The sequence below is a fragment of the Callorhinchus milii genome, unplaced genomic scaffold (assembly GCF_018977255.1).
Source record: "Callorhinchus milii isolate IMCB2004 unplaced genomic scaffold, IMCB_Cmil_1.0 Scaffold12, whole genome shotgun sequence".
In the NCBI taxonomy this organism is placed as follows: Eukaryota; Metazoa; Chordata; class Chondrichthyes; order Chimaeriformes; family Callorhinchidae; genus Callorhinchus; species Callorhinchus milii.
In genome coordinates, this window is record NW_024704753.1 from 19,832,770 (window position 1) to 19,847,130 (window position 14,361).

Consider the following 14,361-nt stretch of genomic DNA (forward strand, 5'->3'; position numbering starts at 1 on the left):
TCTGTGCCATGAACCTGGGGTAACTATCTATTTTCCCCGTCTCTGGACTTTACTGTAGTACTGTACCAAGCGCTCCGGGGCGCTGTATGTACCTGTGGCCGTGGCCGCTGCTCGTTGTTGTTTTGTTTGTTTGTTGTTGTGCAATGGCGCCGTTTACCGGCGGCTGCGGCTACTTCACGCCGCCGGGGGGGCGGAGCGGGGTTTAACTGAACGGGACATTCTACTTAATTCTCTCACGATATCTCTCTCTCTCTCCCTCTATGTATCTATCGCACCCTCCATCTCTCCCTCACTATCTCTCTCTCTATCTATCTATCTCCCTCTCCCTCTATCTCTCTCCCTCTATCTATCTCTCTATGTATGTATCTATCTCTCTCTCTCTCTCTATCTCTCTCTCCATCTATCTACTATCCCTCTATGCCTCCATCTCTATCTCCCTCTATCTGCTTCACAGGATATACTGTCAAGTGTAGTGACTGTGTACAATGTGGGTGAAACGCAGCAGCGGATTGCACACAGCAGTGTCCCAACAAACAGTCACGGATTGAGTGGTCAAATTATTATGTATCCAGACATCCATTTTATTTTGAAGGGATTACCCCCGGAAAAGCGATCTGCCAATCGATTAACAAGCGGGTTCCTATATACTGCTCGATAAACAGAGGTTAAAGTTATTGTGTTAAAGTCTTCCAAACCAATTGATCGTCTGACCAGGTTATTAGAGCCTTGTAATGAAACGAAGAGATGGATTGGGTCCACTCGGTTGCAGTCTCTCTGATTCTTTTACTCAGATTATTATTATGAGATGGAGAGAGTTTTTTTGGGACATTTTTATTTCCCTGTTCTCAAAGCTGCTCTGCATCTCATAAACTCAAATCAAGTCAGGCGAGAAATCAGTGGACCGTGCTGCCTGCTTGCTCAGGGTACAATATGATTCTGCTCATATTTTGGGGGAATTGGGGCAACCCTGTCAACTCTTTACTTGAAAATTAAAAGAAATTTAAGACTACAGTTATTTTTGTGTGTGTAAAATGACTAATTCACTAATCTTTCTCGCCTTGCTGTGAAATAATTCAAATCTTATGCAACTTTAAAGAACAGTACTCTTAGTAATTTAGACTGTTTTAAATGTATACGTCTTCAGTCTGCATTAAAATTAATGCCAGACCTACCAGGTATGACTTTCTCTAATTCTAAGCCACCCAAAGGACATGTTGCTCAGCAAATAATTTGCTGATCTCCCCATCTCTTTGATTGATATCTGTATTTGCAGCTCTTAATTTCCCTGCATGATCACAGTACTTGATTAGACCTGGATATTTTTACATGACTTGCTATATAAAAATAAGTATTGCATATACAGTGTAAACCCATTCAGTTATTATTGAGTACGCATTATTGCCTGAGTCTCCCTCTGCTCAGCATATGTTGGTATATATCATGTCCTCTGCTTGTCCACCTCACCAACGTTGGGTGAGCTTTCATCCACTTTGCCCCACACTCTGGAACTCTATCCTGGAGTTCCTCTGGATTGATTGTCCTTCATAACCTGCTTTATCTGATCAACTGCTTTCAGCCACTTTTCCTCTCGCTTCCCTCTTCCCCACTTCTTAAGATGTTGGATCACTTTTTAATCTGTATGCACAGCGTAACAAATTACCTTATGGAAAAGGAAGCCATAGTAAACAATGGGTCGCTATAAATCTGGTTATACTCAGCTGTAGTTTGACATTGCCATGGAAAAGAAGCCTGGTGTGTTTAGCAACCAGTAAAGCCTGTCCAATAAGTAGCAGGAAAGTAATTTATCACTGTTTTGAAAATAGCTTATTTGAAGCTGTAGTACATCTTGAAATTAGCTTTCATCTCATTTAATAATCTGTAATTGGGGGGAGAGCAATATTGGATTTAAATGTGTGGCCAGCGGTGGAACTAACAACTGCTGTAGCCTGCGACAAAAGGCGTGACTAGAGAAGACCAGCTTATTCTGTTTAGCTGAAATTTAAAATCAAGAACCTGTGAACAGAGGAACCAAAGCTACTTATATTTTATGCTCAACAGTTCATTAACTTTATAAAGCAGAAATATGTATAACTTTGCATTGATACAATAAGCAGGGCAATGATAGACTATTGTGCTGTTAGGCTCGTATATAACATGGTACTGACGATATAAAGTTTATAAGCAGGAGGCAAACTTCTTGTTTGGGAATGCTGATAATAGAAGGCGTTAAATCTCTTGCAGCTATGTTCTTGCAGTATATTGTATCGTTGTAGTCTGTTCCGTTTTCTTCCAATGTTGCTGCAACCTTGGAACAGAACGGGGAGGAGGAAAAGACATACTCGCTCTTACCAACTTGGACTGAATACTCGGACTGATCACAGTGTACTTTATGCTTTTAACGTGGTTCCATTCTTTTTACCATCAGGATGATCTGTGCAGGTCTACATGTCCTCACCCATCTGATAGTTGTTTAATCGAGCTGGGACTGCCCTTTGGCTGATCTGATTAAAAACAATGCAGGACACTTACATCAACAATTAGCAAGACAAGCTGCAGCTGTGATAAATTCACTTTTTCTGAACCAATGTAACTCTTCAAGACACAACATATTGACATTTTATTTCAATTTATACCCATTACCACGTCACACTTCAATATAAATTCTACTACTCAGCTCAATTTAATTGGGCTTTGAAGTCTACAAGTCATTTTGTTAGTGACTGATGAGCATAAGCAACCATCACCCAATCAGCGCAACAAATTTTAATCAAGATTGTAATTTTCCAGGTCATCTCGACACTCTTAAAAAGCATTTAGCCCTAACAATAAGCATACCCATAAAACAACACAAGGAGAGAAGAGAATTTGCTCCCATTAATGGGATCCCCATTAACAAATAAAGTTGGTCATTCACCGGGTTCACTGCCCTCTTCACCCTGGCATGTAAATTCTGTAAAGCACTTTTGAGACTTGCTCCCAAAGTGAAAGGGATTATATCAAATGTGAGGATGTTTTTTATGCATAGAAAGTGTATGAAGACACCAAAGAAGATATTTCTCCAACAGCTTGCACTTTTATAGCTTCCTTCACATAGGATAATATCTCAGAGCCCTACAAAGGATGGGGTTGGATGCCAAAAGGGGGAAGGGAGGAGGTGATTAAGAGTGGTCAAAAAAGGTAGAAACGATACGTACTTCCAACATTACTTTTTCTGTGGCAGAATGTTCGGCAATTCATCTTTCTGTAGATATCAATCCATTGATTAGTGAGCAAAATATTTAATCAAATTAAGTTGAATTAGTATACCACTGATCCAAAGGAGCAGTGAGTATTCTGAGATTGTCCATCGATGGCGTATAAATCACTGATTTAGGCTCTTGTGTTTCTGGATGACAAATTACCTGCAGACATGTAATTAAGATCATTCGTTCTCTTGAATTCAGAGGATAAAAGTGCATTTGGGGCCTTATTACTGCACTTTGGAAGATTAGCTGAATCTGGAGAGACTGGGATTTAAAACCTAGTTTGTGTGGTTTATTGCTGACTCTACCCACTGGGTTGGGTGTGGGAAGGAATAGTGCTTCAATTGATGTTACATGAGCAGTTCTTTCCTTTTTTGTAGGGATGGTTTAAAGCTTGAAACACAGGTTTTAAATGGAAAGGCTCGAATACTTTTAGCACCTTGTGGTAAGTGTCAATTTCATGTGTGCAAATGTAAAAAAAANTCTGAAGAAATAGAAATCGGCTTCAATGTTTTTCATTTACCAATTCATCAGAAGTAGTAAATCTAATTTATGCTGACACCTAAGCTATTGAAGGTAGAGTTTATTTTAAATAATGCTTTTCATTTGAAAAGCTAAAAATGTTAAACTAATTAAAGTGAAACCGATATTTACCTGTTCTGCACTATTCATGTTTATTCTAATTTTATTTGTACAGATGATTTGGAAAAAGACACAAAAAAGGTAAATAGTTCAAAATGATTTTTCATTTGTGCAAATAATTAGCATGTTACCAATACTAGGATTTCAGATTTCGTACATATCCCAGCAGTGGTTTATGGCTTGTGTGATTGTAGTAGTACTGAAACAATCTTGCCAACACTTCTAGTAGATCTCACAGATTGATCTCTTCAAAGTTAGTAGTCTTGGTAGCATTTGTAACATGTGAAAGTGGACTTTATCCAGTGATGAAGATCAGGATGGTTTTTAGTGTTAAACTCATAGGTGTATATCATAACCTTATAGAAATAATTGAATACTTTTAAGGAAGCTTAAATATAAATGCAATATTCTAAGCCACAATATATATTTTTAAATAATTGACAGGTAAAGAACAAGCGCAGAACTCGGACTCAACTGCTCAGAACCAAACAAGCAATCCAGGAACTTGCTCCAACCAATGAAAGCTATTCTAGGACAGAAAAGACGGCATTAAAACCTGCTATAAATCTTACTGCTGCTGTGCCTGAGAACAGTGCAAATAAAGAACTGATCACAGCCAAAAATACACCAGCTAATTCTACAAACCATGGAGAAGCAGTGCTTAACACTGGTCAGTCTGGAAATAATTTGCAAAAGCCTAAAACTACAGTTAAGAAAGTTCCCACATCCAAACAGCCACCAAGAAATCAAAAGATTTTGTCAGAAGACGTGAGAAAAAATTTGCTATGTCTGACCCAGGAGCAGCTCCAGCAGATTTTGTCTTCTATAACTCACGTGAAAGGAAATTCCAATCAAAATCAGGAAGAAGTTAAAGGTACAACCCCAGATACTGTTGGTGACCAGAGGAATATGCTGCTCTGCTAGCGTTTGGTAGTTTGACGCGTGTCCATTGTATTTGAAAGGAAAAGAATAATTTTCCTATTGTTCTATATTTCTTCACTTTGCTGTGCACTGGTTGCTCCAGCTCCATGGCCTTGACAGCCCTCTGGAATCCTACTGTTTGCTATTTATCTTGTGTGAGTGTGGATAGTATTATGTCAGGAGGTGATTCAGTTTAGCTGTGGGGACATCTTGCCTAATATGAACATATCCCCTTGCTGAAGTGCACTCTTCACCCGAGGGCTGATCTAGAGCTGGAATCATTATTTATGAGTTAGATTTAATGATGCGAATCAACAGGATTTGTGACAGCCTGAGCCTCTGAGCTACTCCATGTCCTGTACCTGTTAGCCCCCCCCCCCCCCCAAACATGTATGTGACCCTTTAACAGAGATTGCTGACTAGCATTAATGTTCTCTTGGCTGACATTTGTTCTTTGCTAACAACATGATTCATTAAAATTCTACTTCCAGTATTTTTTTGAAAACTCCCCTTCCCCCAAAAGTCTGTAGAAAGATTAGGTTTCTGTAAGGAGCTACAAATGTCTTATTTCTGATTAGAAAAAGAAGTTGAAGAAAAGGGAGTTGAGGGAGTCGTGGTTACAGAGGCAGTAACTGGGCCAGACTGCAAGGCCGCTCAGTTGAACAGCTCATCGCAACAACCAGAGGGAGCTAATGAATGTGGAGTAGGTGGCAAAAACACCAACCCTGACAAAAGGTAGGTGTTGAACATAGCCTGGGCTCAGTTTGCAGCACTCTCAGCTGAGTCAGAAGGTTGTGGGTTCGAGCTCCACATGGGGACTTGGAACTCATAGTCTGGGCTGACTGTTGCATTGTTCCATCTGCTTGTTCAGGTAGGTATTAAATAAACATCCTATGGCATGTCACGGTTCTCTTATCGCTGTCTAATAGGAAACAATATAATTATTTCCCTGCTATTGTTGATTATTCCAGAGCATTGTCTATTTGAAGAGTTCATATAACTAAAAAATGATCTGTTGGGTTTGGACTTGATCATCAACAACAAAATTACATTTATAGAGCGCCTTTCAAGTTGGGAGGACGTATCATTCTGATAGAACTGCTTTGAGCTATACAGTAATAATTGGTTTAATTAAAATTTATACTTTAAAAGTTGTTTGAAAAAACGTAAGTGTGACAACAAAATCTGATTATTTTTGTAATTGAGCAGCACCTGCAAGCAAGGTGAATATGGTTTGTTCACTTGCCTTGGAGAAAGAGAAAATGGGAAGGAACTCCTGGAAGCCAAGAAAATCCAGTGGAAGAAAGAGCTGGGTATGTGCTTTTTTAAAAAAAGAAACCTTTTTTGGAAGTTTATCTATGGAAAAAGAAATCACTAATAGAGAATTTACCATATATATTAAACTTTCCTAAACGGGATATGTGATTGTTTTTGGAAGCAAAATTAAAATATTAATCAATCGCTACATTTGACAGTAAATAATTGAAAATCACTGAGAATTTCAGCCTAAAGTTCTTCTAGGTAAACCATTGATACAACAAGCTATTCAAGCATTGGGGGATGGGAGTGGAATGAGATCATAGCAGAACCCAAGGATCAACTATTTTCTGATTGATGTTTAATGGCATTTTCTGACTTCAGTGGGAGCTTTATATGGTATCTAATCAGTGTTTTACTTCACTTGGTGTGAAAAAGGTGAAACATTTTCCATCTCCCAATATTGATACACAATCTCCTCTAAGGAAATTATTTGAAAATTTGGGTCTGATATTTACAATTTTTAGGATAAATGAAATAATTTGATGACTGTGAAAGGCACTATATAAATGTAATCTTGTTGTTGTTTAAATCTGCAGATGAACAGGTGGCATACAAGAAACAATTCCAAAAAAGTCTTGCACCTGAAGCTTTGGTGGAGTGGAATCCATGGGGAAGCCCTGGTGTAGGAACACCCATGTCAGTGAACACAGGGAAAGTGCTCAGAGATGGTGAAGCTAAGGTAGGCCAATTTAGTGCTGGTATCTGGAGAATAATTCTTAAATTGGCCTGTGAATTGGGATTGCATTTGTTATAGTGCCTTATCACATCAAAACATCTCAAAGCACTTCACACAAGTTTTTCTGTGAAGTGTAGTGACTGTATATGTAGGCAAATAAAACAGATGATTTGCACCATTTTGTTTAATCTGTGGGATTACAATCATTGAATTTTGGGAACCAGTTTGAACATTTTGATATATCAGACACTTTAAAAAGTGAGCTCTTTCTTGCTTTTCCTTATGGTTACAGGTTACTTCAGCAGTGCCATCCTCATCAGGCCCATCTTCTAATGGTCGAGTGATTAACATTGGGGAGCACGTGCTGAATGCACCAATGCCTTCAGAAGCACACAGTGGACAATCCTCTCATTTTAGTTCTCCAGATGTACCTGCTGCCATCCGCTCAGTCTTTGTCCTTGGGGTAAGAGCCATTAGCACATTTCACTATGTGTTCCACAAGACCAGTAAATACAATACAAAATGACATTGTATAGCACCTTTCACATCAGGAGGATGTCCTGAGGCACTGAAATACAATAGTACTACCTCTTGGATGATGTGGTGAAATTCTCAGCTGCAAAACTAGCTTATAGCAGAACAACAACAAATTACATTTGGATAGTGACTTTCACGTCAGGAGGACATCCCAAGGTGCTGGTGCAGACAGTGCAATCATGTCTGATTTACTCTGGTCTATTGAAGCAAGTTATTATAGAAATGTTTACTCTTGCATCTCTCAGGAAGCCGTACCAACCGAGGATCTTTTCAATGCAGTAAAAAGGGAACAACAGCAAAAATGGCTTCAAGAACTGGATAAACAAAGGGAAGAATTAAAAGCTAGGAAAATCCAAGAAAAGTTAAAATATGCTGAGGTATATCTCCAATGACAACCTAGTAAGAATGTACCAGAATGTTGTTCCGTTAGGATTTAATAAGATGTATTTTCTTTTTTGTTGCTACAAGTCACTAATATATTAAATTATATCAGTTTGTTTTTTCTTGTACAATAGAAAAAAGTAAATGTGTGCCAGATATTTTTTTCTAATTTATTCCTCTAGTTTTGAATGATTTTGTAACTATCAAAATCCGTGAATATTTTCATTTTAAAAGACTAATATTAATTTACAAAAATATAAATAATAATAATAATCCTTGCATTTGATATAGCGTTTTTCACGTCGGGAGGACGTCCCAAAGCGCTTCACAGAACACACTGTAAAGTGAATTGACTGTATATTTGTGGGCGAACGCGGCAGCCAATTGCGCACAGCAATGTCCCACAAACAGTCGTAGATTGAAAATGACCAATTTATTATTGTTTTTGGTTTTGGAGGCATTATTATTAGGCTCTGTGTGGAGTAAGGAAACTTGCCCAAGATTTCGCCCTCTGCCTGGATTTGAACTCAGGTCTCTCGCTTGCGAAGCGAGTGCTCTAACCACTGAGCTACAGGATTCCAAAATGTATATTTTGTGGTGTTTTTTCCTAAAGGTTGACTTCATGTGTTACTTTGGTGAGAGTGGTTTGTTCCTCCGGCTGCATATTGTACATAAGACTTGCCAAGCTGGCTAAGACTTCATCATTAGAAACTGCAACACTTTTCTCACTTTACCTTTTTTCTGCTTCAATAGACTGAAGATCACAGCAGATGGGCGATGCATTTTGATTCTTTTCAAAAGAAATCTGACCTCCATTTTCCAGTTACTGTCAATGCGATCGGAGGAACAGTGGAAAAGCCATTGGGAAGTTATCAGCAAAATGCTTTATCTGAATGGCAACAGCCTTCTGTTCATTGTGTTCCTCCACCCAATCACCTCAACACTGTGGGAACAGATGTTCACACTGAAACTCATCCAACAGCTACTGTACAAAAAGCCAGGTTAGCTCCAGCTAGGATTGATGGAGGGAGACAATTTCTAAATAATCCTCTTTTTAAGAGTACTGATAAATGAAGTATAACTAATGGTCAAAATATACTCACAATTCCTTAATGCTAAAAGCTGGATGGCATCGGTAAAACTCTTGAAAAACTCTCAACTATCAAGCTGATACATCTCTGGCTCTCAAGAACACTTGTGTGCTCAGTTGATTGCCTCCTTTCACTACCAAGTTTATATTTGTTTATTATTTGGTAGTTTAATCTGTTGTTCCTTCCCATAAGTAGAGTTTTTAACCGCTTATAGTATCACTGGCTTTTTTGTCCATCTTGGATTTTTACTTCCTCATTTTCCCTGTTCTTGATTTGTTTTGAACTTCATTATTTCTCTCGTGCTTTGTCTCCCTTTACTTCCCTTAATCAGTTTCCTAATTGACTCATTTCCCCTCAGCCCCTATTCACAGCTGTAGCTTTATGCTGGGCTATTGTAACCTCACTATGCACAACCATATGTGGTCTGTGCTGTTTCGTGTATCATGCAGTTTCCTGGGTTGTGACCCTTAGACCAGGAGAATCTACCATCAAGAATTCCCTTAAGGGTAACTCAAGTGCTTTCCCCTGCCTTGTTCCAGTACACAGGTACCACAATGGGTTTTCCTTGCACTGGACCCGGGAATCCAATAGGACTCAGTATGTTACCATCACAAACTGTTTGATTAATTTGTTGTAAAAAAGTGACCCTTTTCTCAATAAAGCAGTGGCTCAGTTAGAGCATTCTCAACTCCGAGTCAGAACATTGTGGGTTCAGGCTCCACTTTATCACACTGAGCTCCGTCTAGGCTGACACACCAATGTAGTATTAGGGGTACACAGTATTGTATTGCTCTCCTAAATGCTGCTTGCACTTGTTTTTTATGCTTTCCAAGATAATAAAAAGTACTAGAAATGGAGTATTCTTGTTGCCTTTCAGCTTTCTGCGTTCCATGACGGCTTTATTGGATCCTGCACAGCTTGATGAAAGAGAACTACGACGACAGAAACAGCAAGAGCACCAGGTATCTTTATAATCTCAAGCCTCACTGGTTCAGCAGTGTAGGCAACTTCACATTCCTGTGAGCAAAACTCTAGTGAAGTATAGACCCTAGTCACAATCTCTGCACTTTGCACTAGATCTTGTGAAACATGTTGAGACTTTTTGACTACATGATAAAGCGCTCTTTTAAATGCAAGAATTATTGTAATAGTTTTGGTAGACAAATGCAGTTATTTTTACCTTTATTGTATTGGGGGAAAACAAATGAATGTTTGTGTGTGCTTCTGTGTTAGAAAGCCATAGCCGTGCAAGTGGAGGAGCGCCGCAGACACAAACAGCTGCAAGAAGATAAGAAACGTCAAGAAGACGAGAAAGAGGAGTTACGTTTGGTACTGGAGAGAAACAAGTTGCAACAACAGTATGAAGAAGAAAAGAAGCTCTTAAGAGAGAAAGAAGTAGGTTTTACTGATGTGTTACCATCCCCAGGAAGGCAAGATAGGCCAGCATCTCACCTAGCATTGCTGCATGTTGGGAATAGTACTGCAGGTGAAACCCAGTTAATACTAATGAGTGAGGATTTATGTCAATGCAAGCTCTGTTTGCTCACTTGTAGGTGCCAGTGGGTGGAGAGAGGAATTTTACTACTGGTCAAAATGATTAGATATTGTGTTGCTTGAGTCCATAAGTGTTTGTTTAGCTTTGATTACAGCAGTGTTCATGCTGCTTCAACAGTAACTTGTACTTGTTGGATTCATTGAGAATCTGTCACACTGACCAAATTCTGTCATTTGTTTTCAATAATAGAATAACACTTCTTCATTAGTAACTAGACTAAAACTTCAACTTTCTGATTCAAACATCATTTTCAATTTTCTAGAAGCAAACCACTCGTAAAACTAACCAGCTGTATGAGGTTATACAGCGAGCTCAAGAGATGGCGCAACGGGAAAAACAGGAACACCGTATGAAAGAGTTGGCTCGCAAAGGACATGACATTTCAAATCTTCAGAAGAACATAGAAGGTGTGCAAGTTTGTATTTGAGTTCAAGAAGATTATAATATTTTGTTTGTCTCTCAATTGTTTTTGTCACCATTTCTTCCTGTCTTAGGTTGCGTGTGTCAGTCTCCAGGGCCCTGCAATGCCCTGAGCTTTGCATATGATGAGGTTAATGAGGATCTGGGACAGATGTCAGGGATAGAGGACTCTAACACAACAAAACAATGTGTGCAGAAAGGTGGGTAGTTTTTTGATGAATTCTAAGCTGCAGTTTTTGAACTATTCCCTCCCAAGGCTAAAGCTTGGAGACAACAACACAGAGAGTGTACAGTTACACATTGGGAAGGCCTTTTCAATGTACAAAATCCTTTACATTTTACACAACTATCCTACTGATTTGATATGAAAAATGTCCGTCAATGTAATAAATGTATCACAGAAGGTCTGCAAGGTTGAGGAACTTCCAGTGTTCGTTTACACACCTAATGGAGTGGTATTAGATTCTACCACCTATTGACAGCTGCAGCTCATCACTTAGACCAGCATCCGTAAGCTTTAACCTGCCACAATTATCACACATGATCCCATTCCACCCTTTGGGGCTGTTCTAACCTCTACACGAGGAGCCTGTTTACCTTGCAGCCTCGACCCATGTGGTGATCCCTCAGACCGACCTCCATTCACCTAGTCACCTCTAGATACCCAGCACACTGCTCAGCCAGGCCATAATCTGAGAGACGCTACCTGCTTTTGTCATGTAAACATATCTTGCATCATTGGGTACAGTATTTAAAAATTACTCTTGCTTGATAAACTCACTCAGCTTTTACAATTGGTTTACCTGGAGACCATTAATTCAATGGAAATACAAATGACATAGATAAATACTTACCTCAAACTCTTTCTCAGAGGTTTTTTTTTCAAGACGCAGAACATTCCATGATTTTGACGTAAACTGAAATGACAATGAATTACATTCTTGACCAGATGATCGTCTGGTAATCAGAGAGAGTGCTATCAGCCCCTTACCTGTAAGTGTTGGCACTAGTTTTCATGCCTACCAATGCTGTTCCACAAGCATTTTGAATGTGTTTAGAAGTGCTTAAATATCATCACGTTTGTTATAATTTGGAGTCGTGCACATGTTAATGGCTGAATCTCCAGCAGAATCCTGGGACATCACTTACCCAGCCTGACGCACACTTTCTGTCATATTGTCATTCTGTTTCTCTTTACATTTCTCTCTTTGCTCAGGTTTATTCTCTCTTTCTCTTCCTTCTCATTTAATTTGCTGTTTCAAGTCAGAATTTAAACAGTTCAATCTTTTTTCCCATCTTTCCTACTGTAACTAGTATATTGTACTTCCAGCAATGCTAACCTAAGTGCAGCAGGCTGAACCTTTAGAACACTATTGAATTTCCAACTCCAATGGATTCATCTTAATTATAATAATAATCTTATATTCTATATAATCCATTCACGTTAGTGTAGGGTTTTTATGTGGTACAACCCTGAGGTACGATAGTAGAGGCAATGGATAAATCAAAGGGTTCATTTATTTATAGTTGTACACTAATGTACAAAATCCTTTAAATTTTACATGACTATCCTGATTTGATATGAAAAAGGTCTATCAATGTCATAAATGTTTGCAGACAGTTATTGAACAGTTACAAGTTTCACGCTTACAACTGCAGAAGACGATTCAGTGCAGGCTGATCTCGATCTTCCCTGGGGACACCAAGAGAAATTTATAATCCTTTGGCTAATTGTTTAACTCACAAACTCATACGGTATCCCATCCAGTGTCCCACTGTGTCCAACCTCTTAACATTTGTTTAGTTCCTTTATATCCCAAATTTCGAACACATGATTACAAAATAAGAAATTGTAGCCAGAGGCCATTCTATCCAATCCAAAGTTCACAGTTTGATTGTCCAACCATATTCCTGAATTGATCCATCTAATTATTTTTCCACATGCGAGGCCCCAAGGTTATCAAGGTTTATTCTCAGGAATTTGGGAGTTCTTCTCAAAGCCTCTGATACCAAGTGTGAAGAGTTCAGTTCGACAGTTAATTGTCCTTCCTTGACACCTTCATGTTGTAAAATCCTTTCAAGATCTCCTCCAAGCAGACTGCAAGACACAAAGAGTTCCATTAATCAGGTTACCTCGAAGCCACACATTTCTGATCTCCTGAAGGTTGACTTTTGGTCTCAGTTGATTGTAAAGTCCCTCTTATCAACACAATCTACATTTTGCTTACTTGAGATAGATTGTTAAGAGACACCATCTCCCAAATAAGGAATGGAATAACACCTATCCATCAAGTTTTCATCAACCATGTCACAGAACCCCAAAACACAGACCTCACTCCATTTGATTCAAATTCTCTCTCACATTCCTTAAGATCAATCAAAATTGTCCCAGTTATTTTACATACACTTTGGGGTATCAAACAATAATTTTAACAATGATTTTAAACCTCTTCTTACATTAGGAGGACATCCCAAAGCACTTCACATGATATACTGTATCGTGACTGCGTAATTTATAATGAAAGTGGCAGCCAATTTGTGGATAGTCCTGTCACACAAGTAGCTTTAAAGTGAATGAACAATTTTATTTGAGGGATTATTGTCCAGGACCCTAGGAGATACTCCACCCAATCAGGCAAACAGGATCGTGGTGAAAACTGATTTGATTTATAATGTCAATACTTTTGTTGTTTTGCAGAGCATTGTAATCCAGCTGAGAAAGTGATATACATTCGACAAGTTCTAGACCACAATCTAGTCTGTTACACTCCAGACATTTCTGCAGAGTACAAAATGGCATCTAATGAGAATAGAATGAAAAAGGAGCAGAAGCCAATTGAGAAGGTGGTTGTTGCAGGAAAAGAAAATGTTTTAAAACAAACTTCCGGAGGCAAATGCACTGCGAGAGTCGAGGGGAAAGAGAAACTAAGCACACGGCCGGAATGGAACTCAAGCAAAACAAATAAAAAGTACATTCCAGCATCAAAGCGCTACCCGGTAGAGTTACAGGAAGAGAGAGAAGTCAGTAAAATGAGAAGACAGGCAGAGCTGTTGCATTTGTTAGAAAAAAATGCTCCAGAGCATCGGACCCACAAGCAGCAGTGCTCAGCCGAGGCCTTGCCAGAGAAACCATCTTCACCAGAAACCCCTGCACTCCAAGCCAAAGTCGCTGCTAAGGTTTCCTTTCAGGCTGAGGAGAAGCTTGTACGACCTTCACAAAGGAAGGTAATAACTATATTGTAACTCATCCAGCATCATGGTAAGGTAAATACTACAGGCTGACCAAAAAATATCTACCCTATTATCTAAAAAATACGTATCATCAATTCTTTAGGACTTATTATACATCGTCATGGTATAACGATGTTTTGGTCACCCTGTACATACGTACTACAACAACAACTACTTGCACTTATATAGTGCTCTCCATGCAGGGTAGCTTCTCAGAGCGCTTAACAGTGGCGGACACACAGAACCAGAGGCAGTATTCTGCTAGTTCTATGAAGATTGTGGTGCCACAAATATTAGTGGTGGAAAGCACAGAGTGACATGGTACTGAAAAACAAGCATGAGTTC

General features: G+C 39.0%; 2 protein-coding genes across 2 annotated transcripts in view; one reads left to right on the forward strand and one right to left on the reverse strand.

The window, feature by feature from the left end:
* Positions 1-14,361, forward strand: part of ccdc66 (coiled-coil domain containing 66) — a 17,224-nt gene continuing 2,863 nt past the window's right edge. The window contains exons 1-15 of the mRNA XM_007890534.2: positions 1-19; positions 3,623-3,687; positions 3,940-3,965; positions 4,329-4,758; positions 5,384-5,540; positions 6,015-6,118; positions 6,662-6,804; positions 7,094-7,264; positions 7,584-7,715; positions 8,473-8,720; positions 9,688-9,772; positions 10,044-10,205; positions 10,628-10,772; positions 10,860-10,985; positions 13,484-14,010. Of these exons, the coding sequence (XP_007888725.1) occupies positions 9-19; positions 3,623-3,687; positions 3,940-3,965; positions 4,329-4,758; positions 5,384-5,540; positions 6,015-6,118; positions 6,662-6,804; positions 7,094-7,264; positions 7,584-7,715; positions 8,473-8,720; positions 9,688-9,772; positions 10,044-10,205; positions 10,628-10,772; positions 10,860-10,985; positions 13,484-14,010 (2,532 nt within the window). The 5' untranslated portion in view covers positions 1-8. The remainder of the gene's footprint in view (positions 20-3,622; positions 3,688-3,939; positions 3,966-4,328; positions 4,759-5,383; positions 5,541-6,014; positions 6,119-6,661; positions 6,805-7,093; positions 7,265-7,583; positions 7,716-8,472; positions 8,721-9,687; positions 9,773-10,043; positions 10,206-10,627; positions 10,773-10,859; positions 10,986-13,483; positions 14,011-14,361) is intronic.
* Positions 12,323-14,361, reverse strand: part of tasora (transcription activation suppressor a) — a 23,223-nt gene continuing 21,184 nt past the window's right edge. Inside the window, exon 23 of the mRNA XM_042339441.1 lies at positions 12,323-12,883. Within this exon, the coding sequence (XP_042195375.1) occupies positions 12,822-12,883 (62 nt within the window). The 3' untranslated portion in view covers positions 12,323-12,821. The remainder of the gene's footprint in view (positions 12,884-14,361) is intronic.